At 47.5% G+C, this 12,073-nt stretch overlaps 1 protein-coding gene across 1 annotated transcript in view; it reads right to left on the bottom strand.

Moving 5' to 3' along the window:
• LOC126537444 (cell adhesion molecule Dscam1-like) overlaps positions 1-12,073 on the bottom strand; it is a 235,629-nt gene that overhangs the window by 60,004 nt on the left and 163,552 nt on the right. The window contains exons 7-8 of the mRNA XM_055074253.2: positions 8,642-8,787; positions 5,327-5,588 (exon numbers count right to left, since the gene is read on the bottom strand). Coding sequence (XP_054930228.1) covers positions 5,327-5,588; positions 8,642-8,787 — 408 coding nt within the window. The remainder of the gene's footprint in view (positions 1-5,326; positions 5,589-8,641; positions 8,788-12,073) is intronic.

Here is a 12,073-nt window from a genome sequence, read left to right as displayed (position 1 = left end):
CTGACTGACTGACTGACTGACTGACTGACTGACTGACTGACTGACTGACTGACTGACTGACTGACTGACTGACTGACTGACTGACTGACTGACTGACTGACTGACTGACTGACTGACTGACTGACTGACTGACTGACTGACTGACTGACTGACTGACTGACTGACTGACTGACTGACTGACTGACTGACTGACTGACTGACTGACTGACTGACTGACTGACTGACTGACTGACTGACTGACTGACTGACTGACTGACTGACTGACTGACTGACTGACTGACTGACTGACTGACTGACTGACTGACTGACTGACTGACTGACTGACTGACTGACTGACTGACTGACTGACTGACTGACTGACTGACTGACTGACTGACTGACTGACTGACTGACTGACTGACTGACTGACTGACTGACTGACTGACTGACTGACTGACTGACTGACTGACTGACTGACTGACTGACTGACTGACTGACTGACTGACTGACTGACTGACTGACTGACTGACTGACTGACTGACTGACTGACTGACTGACTGACTGACTGACTGACTGACTGACTGACTGACTGACTGACTGACTGACTGACTGACTGACTGACTGACTGACTGACTGACTGACTGACTGACTGACTGACTGACTGACTGACTGACTGACTGACTGACTGACTGACTGACTGACTGACTGACTGACTGACTGACTGACTGACTGACTGACTGACTGACTGACTGACTGACTGACTGACTGACTGACTGACTGACTGACTGACTGACTGACTGACTGACTGACTGACTGACTGACTGACTGACTGACTGACTGACTGACTGACTGACTGACTGACTGACTGACTGACTGACTGACTGACTGACTGACTGACTGACTGACTGACTGACTGACTGACTGACTGACTGACTGACTGACTGACTGACTGACTGACTGACTGACTGACTGACTGACTGACTGACTGACTGACTGACTGACTGACTGACTGACTGACTGACTGACTGACTGACTGACTGACTGACTGACTGACTGACTGACTGACTGACTGACTGACTGACTGACTGACTGACTGACTGACTGACTGACTGACTGACTGACTGACTGACTGACTGACTGACTGACTGACTGACTGACTGACTGACTGACTGACTGACTGACTGACTGACTGACTGACTGACTGACTGACTGACTGACTGACTGACTGACTGACTGACTGACTGACTGACTGACTGACTGACTGACTGACTGACTGACTGACTGACTGACTGACTGACTGACTGACTGACTGACTGACTGACTGACTGACTGACTGACTGACTGACTGACTGACTGACTGACTGACTGACTGACTGACTGACTGACTGACTGACTGACTGACTGACTGACTGACTGACTGACTGACTGACTGACTGACTGACTGACTGACTGACTGACTGACTGACTGACTGACTGACTGACTGACTGACTGACTGACTGACTGACTGACTGACTGACTGACTGACTGACTGACTGACTGACTGACTGACTGACTGACTGACTGACTGACTGACTGACTGACTGACTGACTGACTGACTGACTGACTGACTGACTGACTGACTGACTGACTGACTGACTGACTGACTGACTGACTGACTGACTGACTGACTGACTGACTGACTGACTGACTGACTGACTGACTGACTGACTGACTGACTGACTGACTGACTGACTGACTGACTGACTGACTGACTGACTGACTGACTGACTGACTGACTGACTGACTGACTGACTGACTGACTGACTGACTGACTGACTGACTGACTGACTGACTGACTGACTGACTGACTGACTGACTGACTGACTGACTGACTGACTGACTGACTGACTGACTGACTGACTGACTGACTGACTGACTGACTGACTGACTGACTGACTGACTGACTGACTGACTGACTGACTGACTGACTGACTGACTGACTGACTGACTGACTGACTGACTGACTGACTGACTGACTGACTGACTGACTGACTGACTGACTGACTGACTGACTGACTGACTGACTGACTGACTGACTGACTGACTGACTGACTGACTGACTGACTGACTGACTGACTGACTGACTGACTGACTGACTGACTGACTGACTGACTGACTGACTGACTGACTGACTGACTGACTGACTGACTGACTGACTGACTGACTGACTGACTGACTGACTGACTGACTGACTGACTGACTGACTGACTGACTGACTGACTGACTGACTGACTGACTGACTGACTGACTGACTGACTGACTGACTGACTGACTGACTGACTGACTGACTGACTGACTGACTGACTGACTGACTGACTGACTGACTGACTGACTGACTGACTGACTGACTGACTGACTGACTGACTGACTGACTGACTGACTGACTGACTGACTGACTGACTGACTGACTGACTGACTGACTGACTGACTGACTGACTGACTGACTGACTGACTGACTGACTGACTGACTGACTGACTGACTGACTGACTGACTGACTGACTGACTGACTGACTGACTGACTGACTGACTGACTGACTGACTGACTGACTGACTGACTGACTGACTGACTGACTGACTGACTGACTGACTGACTGACTGACTGACTGACTGACTGACTGACTGACTGACTGACTGACTGACTGACTGACTGACTGACTGACTGACTGACTGACTGACTGACTGACTGACTGACTGACTGACTGACTGACTGACTGACTGACTGACTGACTGACTGACTGACTGACTGACTGACTGACTGACTGACTGACTGACTGACTGACTGACTGACTGACTGACTGACTGACTGACTGACTGACTGACTGACTGACTGACTGACTGACTGACTGACTGACTGACTGACTGACTGACTGACTGACTGACTGACTGACTGACTGACTGACTGACTGACTGACTGACTGACTGACTGACTGACTGACTGACTGACTGACTGACTGACTGACTGACTGACTGACTGACTGACTGACTGACTGACTGACTGACTGACTGACTGACTGACTGACTGACTGACTGACTGACTGACTGACTGACTGACTGACTGACTGACTGACTGACTGACTGACTGACTGACTGACTGACTGACTGACTGACTGACTGACTGACTGACTGACTGACTGACTGACTGACTGACTGACTGACTGACTGACTGACTGACTGACTGACTGACTGACTGACTGACTGACTGACTGACTGACTGACTGACTGACTGACTGACTGACTGACTGACTGACTGACTGACTGACTGACTGACTGACTGACTGACTGACTGACTGACTGACTGACTGACTGACTGACTGACTGACTGACTGACTGACTGACTGACTGACTGACTGACTGACTGACTGACTGACTGACTGACTGACTGACTGACTGACTGACTGACTGACTGACTGACTGACTGACTGACTGACTGACTGACTGACTGACTGACTGACTGACTGACTGACTGACTGACTGACTGACTGACTGACTGACTGACTGACTGACTGACTGACTGACTGACTGACTGACTGACTGACTGACTGACTGACTGACTGACTGACTGACTGACTGACTGACTGACTGACTGACTGACTGACTGACTGACTGACTGACTGACTGACTGACTGACTGACTGACTGACTGACTGACTGACTGACTGACTGACTGACTGACTGACTGACTGACTGACTGACTGACTGACTGACTGACTGACTGACTGACTGACTGACTGACTGACTGACTGACTGACTGACTGACTGACTGACTGACTGACTGACTGACTGACTGACTGACTGACTGACTGACTGACTGACTGACTGACTGACTGACTGACTGACTGACTGACTGACTGACTGACTGACTGACTGACTGACTGACTGACTGACTGACTGACTGACTGACTGACTGACTGACTGACTGACTGACTGACTGACTGACTGACTGACTGACTGACTGACTGACTGACTGACTGACTGACTGACTGACTGACTGACTGACTGACTGACTGACTGACTGACTGACTGACTGACTGACTGACTGACTGACTGACTGACTGACTGACTGACTGACTGACTGACTGACTGACTGACTGACTGACTGACTGACTGACTGACTGACTGACTGACTGACTGACTGACTGACTGACTGACTGACTGACTGACTGACTGACTGACTGACTGACTGACTGACTGACTGACTGACTGACTGACTGACTGACTGACTGACTGACTGACTGACTGACTGACTGACTGACTGACTGACTGACTGACTGACTGACTGACTGACTGACTGACTGACTGACTGACTGACTGACTGACTGACTGACTGACTGACTGACTGACTGACTGACTGACTGACTGACTGACTGACTGACTGACTGACTGACTGACTGACTGACTGACTGACTGACTGACTGACTGACTGACTGACTGACTGACTGACTGACTGACTGACTGACTGACTGACTGACTGACTGACTGACTGACTGACTGACTGACTGACTGACTGACTGACTGACTGACTGACTGACTGACTGACTGACTGACTGACTGACTGACTGACTGACTGACTGACTGACTGACTGACTGACTGACTGACTGACTGACTGACTGACTGACTGACTGACTGACTGACTGACTGACTGACTGACTGACTGACTGACTGACTGACTGACTGACTGACTGACTGACTGACTGACTGACTGACTGACTGACTGACTGACTGACTGACTGACTGACTGACTGACTGACTGACTGACTGACTGACTGACTGACTGACTGACTGACTGACTGACTGACTGACTGACTGACTGACTGACTGACTGACTGACTGACTGACTGACTGACTGACTGACTGACTGACTGACTGACTGACTGACTGACTGACTGACTGACTGACTGACTGACTGACTGACTGACTGACTGACTGACTGACTGACTGACTGACTGACTGACTGACTGACTGACTGACTGACTGACTGACTGACTGACTGACTGACTGACTGACTGACTGACTGACTGACTGACTGACTGACTGACTGACTGACTGACTGACTGACTGACTGACTGACTGACTGACTGACTGACTGACTGACTGACTGACTGACTGACTGACTGACTGACTGACTGACTGACTGACTGACTGACTGACTGACTGACTGACTGACTGACTGACTGACTGACTGACTGACTGACTGTCTGTCTGTTTGTTTGTTTGTTTGTTTGTTTGTTTGTTTGTTTGTTTGTTTGTTTGTTTGTTTGTTTGTTTGTTTGTTTGTTTGTTTGTTTGTTTGTCACGAGGGTCTCACCTTTGCGCCAAGCCACCCTGGTGACGGGATGCCCGTAGTAGGGGCAGTGCAGCACCGCCCTGCGTCCCGCAACAACGGTGCGGTTGGGCATGTCGTGCACCGCCGGCGGCCCGAGGACGTTGAGGCGGCCGGCGTGCGCGTGCGAGCCGTGCTCGTTGGAGGCCTCGCAGCGGTAAGCGCCTCCGTCCTCGTGCCGCGCCCGCGTGACGTTGACGAAGCTGATCACCGAGCCGTCGCGGCTCACGTAGTCTCCTACGCGAACCTGCGCGGGGGGAGACGCAAACAGAGCGCTCACCGACGATCTCGGGTTGAACACGACGACGACGATGACGACGACGACGACGACATGCGCCGATGCCTACCGTATGCAAAAGCTTTGGCGCGAGTCCGTAGATATTGATATACATAGCGTTAAAATAAAACAGGCATAATGGGACAGTTTCTCAAGTCCTAACATGACGCAGTTATTACATGGAAATTATGAGAATTATGAGTACATACAAGAAACAAGATTGTAAAGCATAAAACCACGTGCTTACAGCCTGCGTCTAATTACATGAACCTTAAACAACATTTTTTTTTCATAACATAGTGCTAACATTTCGCGTCGGGATAAGACGATAATGTTTCAGTGAAGCAAACTGCTAATAAACTGCCCATAAAGCGTTCCAAGTACCTTGAAGGTATGCTTGGTTAGTACTGGAGGAGGTACGCAGCGTCTGAACACGTGGTCCTATCTTCTATTATCATGACAAAATGGTGTCCATGGTCTCCTCAGAACAACGAGAAGCCCTCATACTCACACTACTCAAATTTCTCACACACACCCCTGAAAAAACACCCTCCTAAAGCGTCCGCTCCACTCCCAGGTCTCATTACATGGGATATTATGACTACAGAATTGCGCCACCATACCGGCCTCGTTGAGGGGCTCAATTTACAGCTCAGGTGAACCCATCCTGGCCTCTCCTCTCTCGATGCTGTCGAGACGCCAAGATATCAGAACGATAAATTTGGTTCCTAGAGCGAATTGACCGTAGCGTTACCCCTGTCCCTGGACAAGAAATACAGTTAAGGTTGGTCAACCTTCTGTTATATTTTCTGTATTACACGCTGATTCCACGTAACCCCTATCTGATTCGGCTACTCCGCACCCTTTCACCGATACTACCTCGTTAATGGGTGACCGCAACTTTATTAAACGTGTTTTCACGATCACCTTTAAGGGATGTGTGTATACAACACGGAGCTGGGGGCGCGTCGTTGGGTCACCGTTACTCCATAGCATCACCACTGTTTGGGGTCGCAGTCATTGTGTCAGGAGCATGCAGAGTTCTGTCTCAAATGGTTTTCCGGTGGTGTCCAATTTAACGCACTCTCGGCGTTGATATTGTTCGGTTTTCTTGCTACTAGGACAAAGCAGTTAGCGTTAATGTCGTGATGATCCTGTTGGCATCTGTCGTTCACGGCCCTCGGGATCGGCCCACTCGCTTCTCACGATCAGCGCAAGCTAACACAGGCGCGTCGGGGCTGGTAAAGAGTGACGTGCCGGAAGTAAGGACAAAACGGTTCAAGAGAGGAATTTAAAATTATGGGGTTTTACGTGCCAAAACCACTTTCTGATTATGAGGCACGCCGTAGTGGGGGACTCCGGAAACTTCAACCACCTGGGGTTCTTTAACGTGCACCTAAATCTAAGCACACGGGTGTTTTCGCATTTCGCCCCCATCGAAATGCGGCCGCCATGGCCGGGATTCGATCCCGCGACCTCGTGCTCAGCAGCCTAACATCATAGCCACTGAACAACCACGGCGGGTAGGAGAGGAACTCGTGGTGCCAATAGGCTTTAAGAAAATGGCGACAGGAGGTGACGTAAGAGGTAACACGAAGTGAAGACGCAAGTGGCAGCCAAGAAGTTTAGGCTGAGGCTAGCACACAAGATGGGCACGTAGATTCAATATAGGGCTCTATACAATGCCCGCACAGAATTTGGTTCTGCACCGTGGATGAGCAAAGCACTCACTGATAAAAGGAAAGCCGACTTTTGTTTGTTTGTTAATTTGTTTGTGATTCATCGCATATGCTTTCTATTTTATTTTTATTAGAGTGTCCCTCTTCTTCTTTTTTTTGTTACGCTTCAGGACATTTCAATCACAACAGGGGGTCTTCAAGACCCTGTATTTTGATCAATAAAACGAGACCATGATATATATACGTCATTATTTGTCACTTTAAAATACTTTCTCAGCCATTTAGCGCAATCTTCGCAATCTGTACTCCTAGTAGATCGCTGTATGAGGGGTTTGTAAGTATTCAGAATGTTCCGGCTGAGCTCACTCCACGATGTTTCAAGAGGAAAAGAACCGCGACTTCAGACGGGACGTAAGACGAAGATGTGGACAGGACGAGTGGTATGTTGTTTTTGATGAATGTTGACTTTAATGTGACTACCAATAAAAAATGTAGCTACACGCCGTATCACTACCGCCGAAACGTGTCATGTATGCAGCCGTGCTCCTCTCTCGCGCATCCCTTTGGACACGCTGCGCCATCTAGCGATGCCGCCGCGAAGTCCGTGCGTGGCGCGCGTCTGAACATACAAGATGGTTTTAAAATATTGTGAGGTGGGTTCAATTCTGTTCAACACCGGATAAATTTTAAAGGATTTCTTTTTGTAATTGGAGCTGCAGATACACATTCGCGCATACCCAGTGGCCTAAGTTGTCGTCAAACATGTTCATTGAAGAGTGGCACATACCAATTGACCAACGTTCGCGTCAAAGAGGTTCCTCAAAGGAACAGCCAACACCCAGTGTCGCATACTCAATGACCCGAGTTGGTCCAACGGTTGGTTACGAACACAGTTCCCTCAGCACAGTGGTCCGATGCTCTTACCATTAGACCATGAACAACCCAGTGGCCCAGAAATAGGCAGATGGAAACATAACGAAAAACGTGAGAAGTGTGCCAAGAATGATTATGGGATTAAAAATAACTACGGGTAACCTTTACAACATCGCGACTCGCTCGCTGCATGCTAGTGAATTGCCGACACTGCGATGCTACGTGCAGATTCAGGTACATGGGCATCTAAAGAAGTTACAATTTGCAGTAGTGCTTCAACAGAGAGACATATCTGTTTATGATAGGCGACGGTTAGTATATATTCAGAGATTACGTTTTCTGCCCTGAAGGAATTAGTGGCTCCAGAAAGGGATGACTTCTACTCAGTGTTCCCGACAACGCGCACACCATGCGCTCACGCTTTTCTTAACAGCTGTGAGGTCTGAGCTTCTGTAGAGAAAACATTCTCACCCTGCTGGAGTCTTGAACCTGGACGTCATAAATAGACCACGTGATCTGAGGCAGTGGTGTACCGGTGGCCGCGCACCTCAGCGACACTGGTTCGTCCGGGCGTACCACAACGTCCTCAAAGTGGGATACGAGGACCGGTGGTTCAGCTGCACAAACGCAGGTAGCAATATTTCAGCGTGGCTTCACTTAGGGTCAGTGCATTCAAAGCTAAGGTGACCAGGCGGTTAGATTTAGTCGGGTTATGTCCCGATTTTGCCGCCGCGGTCCCGCTGTCCCAAGGCTTACTTGTGGGGCGGTCTTTTGTCCAGCTTTAGCCTCTCCGGATTCCTTGTTTTCCTGAAATACCTGCCTAGTGGTGCCGAACCCGCTGTTCATTGTCTCGAGTGTGATGGCACCGCATTAGATTTTTTTTAAAAATCGAGATGAAGGCGGTAAAGCGATGAACTGCCGGAAGGGAGGCAGCAGCACCTGCAACAGTTCCCAAAAGCTAACCATTTTCTTGCCCTCGCGTGGTTGGTCAGAATGGCACTTCTACTGACGAATACGCAATTCTGATCGACCTCGCGAAGGCAAGCGAACGATTCGCTTTCTGAACCGCTATAAGAACGTACCCGCTCTAGAAAACATGGCCACATATGGCTGGTACGTGTTATCGATCTAGCTACGATGGACTTCTCAACACTTTATGTTGCTAAGTCAAAGCACCCTGACCAGGCCCTCTTCATGAAGTCTTGTTCGTTCCGCATGTGTTGTTGGTAGCACGTGCAACAATGCAAAAACGCAAGCTTATACAATAGCGGCTTGGAAAAGTTACCCTTCAAAAAAACAAAACTTAAAGGGTAAATCTTATTTATATTTCCGCTCCGCTTTGCTGTCTGAGGAATCTGTTCACATAATATAAAACTTATCTACAACCAAATCTTGCACGCGGTGCTACCGGCCCATCCTGCAGCCAGGTAAATCTCGCGACTAAGGCAAGCTTCTACAGAACCTTGTCCCTACTTCATTCTGCGCATGATAACACGTGAAATAGGATAAACTATGGGGTCGTAAAGGAAGAGAGCTGTTCAAAAATTCAGTTTCAGTTTTGCCGCCGTTTTTCCGCACAGTACCAAATTGTGTGTCGTGGTAGACTGGCGATATCACTGAATGGATTCACTATAACAGTCGTTCGTCAAAACAAACTTAGTTGTCGCGGCTATTCCAAGTGTCATAGCTGGCTCTGGAACTAACTGCGTGTGATATATACGGTATCATTCAAGCACTGTAGTACTATTCTTGATCATACTGTCGCTTGTAGTATGTTACCCGAAGAAATTGTAATTATTATTACTTGATTTGAAAACATATATACACATGGCAGGAAAGGAAAAGCGAGGAGCAGGCTGTCAACTGCCAACGGTAGGGGCCAGCCTGCCTACCGAGAGGAAGTGTATGTTGAATTCACACAGTATGTCTGTTTGTTCATCTTCAGACCATTGCAACGTATATTATATTGTATGTTATACAGTGCTTTCCATAATTTCTAAGTTCATTAGAGTGGCTCCAGGTCCGATAAATTTTCTTCGTCAGAGCCACTGGTCTCCGTTTGTACAGGCGTACCGGTAGTTTTCGAGGACTCGACTTAAATTAGAAATATAAGGGACTCTAGAAAATGTGAGCACAAAACAACGAAATGCGAAAAAACGTCCCTAAAAAGAGAAATTTCTTAGCAGGTTCATATAGTTAAGGCGTCCTTCCTTGATCACTTCCAGTCAGTGTGAGTCCAAAGCATATAATGGCAGCTCCAGAACCGCCTTTGACAATTATACATCCATCTATATAACCGTGAGCCTCCCTATTTGAGCCGCTTGATCGTGATTCACCGATTTTTCTTTAGTCTGCATCCCATACTTACGTCTCTGCGTATTGTCTTGCTATGACAATTTATTCTAGGGTTTATTATCATGGACACATTATACAAAGGAAACAGCTGACTTTATCCTTATCTAATGCAATAATAACTGCACACCTCTTGGGTCTCTGTGTATTGATTGATGATCTCTCTGTGCTCCGATTACCACTCGTATATTTAATATGCTTAAAAGTTTATGTATTGTGTTCCTGCTTCAATATCTGTTTCATAACCCCCCTCCCGCCCCCCGCTTCCTTTGTACTCAATGACCCTTCCGCGGGGCCTGTAAGGTGGTGCAAATAAATAAATAAATAAATAAATAAATAAATAAATAAATAAATAAATAAATAAATAAATAAATAAATAAATAAATAAATAAATAAATAAATAAAACAATAATATATAAACAAATAGACTACATTACACAAATAAAACTGCTGGATTTCAATGGTACAGAAAGACTGCTGCTTCATAAAAGAAGACATGCTACCGTGCGATGCATGCTGCCACAACGCGAATCTGTAGCCAAATTCACCACTAATTTTATTTATCACTGTTCTCGGCCATTGGCCGTCCGCCCTCGCTAATGAAATGTGCAGCATCAGGACTGGCTGGAATTTGCTCGAACGAACAATTCTAGCGTATAAGAGGTCTTTGCGAATACGCGCTGCAGAATTTCCGCACGTCTACTTACCCGCCAATCGCGAATAGCGCTGTTTTCCACCCACCACCCAGTAAGTGTTCCGCCTTTTTAATTCCACAAGCAATGAAAGGCACACGAGTAGCCTAAAAAAAAATTATGGGGTTTTACGTGCCAAAACCACTTTCTGATTATGAGTAGTCCGTAGGGGAGGACTCCAGAAATTTTGACCACCTTGGGTTCTTTAACGTGCACCTAAATCTAAGTACACGGGTGTTTTCGCATTTCGCCCCCATCGAAATGCGGCCACCGTGGCCGGGATTCAATCCCGCGACCTCGTGCTCAGCAGCCCAACACCATAGCAAGCACACGAGTAGCCTCAAAATGTTCAATAAGATGCAACATCCCTATGAGTCCGAATGAAGTGTAATACATCACCAAACTAGACTTAAGATCAGGGTGTCTTTAAAGTCTTAAGTACCAAACTATTCTTTAGGAATCTTGCTTTGACCACTTCAGCTGCGTTTTATTTCATATTTGATTAATATTCTAACATTATTTGCAAGTCACTTGTTTTTGCCAAAACGGGAAAATTTCACGGGTATGGCAGCAAAAGAATCACCTCCAGAGTCACATTGGCGCATGACATAATGGAAAAAATATGGTTCGCGACGTCGGCGGAGCCAACGCTAATGGACACGTTTTTTTTTTCTTTTTTTTTTTGGCTAATTGCTTAGGTTGGACCGCAATGGTCATTCGGACCATTTCGAGCTGCACTTTTGCTGCCCCTCTCAATTACGTGTTAAGCACAGTAAAAACTACAAAGCAAGCGCCATTATTATATTAACCGGACGAACCACGCCAATATCACATTGCTCATCATATCGACCAAGAAACA

The sequence above is a fragment of the Dermacentor andersoni genome, chromosome 4, assembly GCF_023375885.2.
Source record: "Dermacentor andersoni chromosome 4, qqDerAnde1_hic_scaffold, whole genome shotgun sequence".
Lineage (NCBI taxonomy): Eukaryota > Metazoa > Arthropoda > Arachnida > Ixodida > Ixodidae > Dermacentor > Dermacentor andersoni.
Note: the sequence above shows the minus strand (reverse complement) of the source record. Positions and strands in the feature narration are given on the sequence as shown.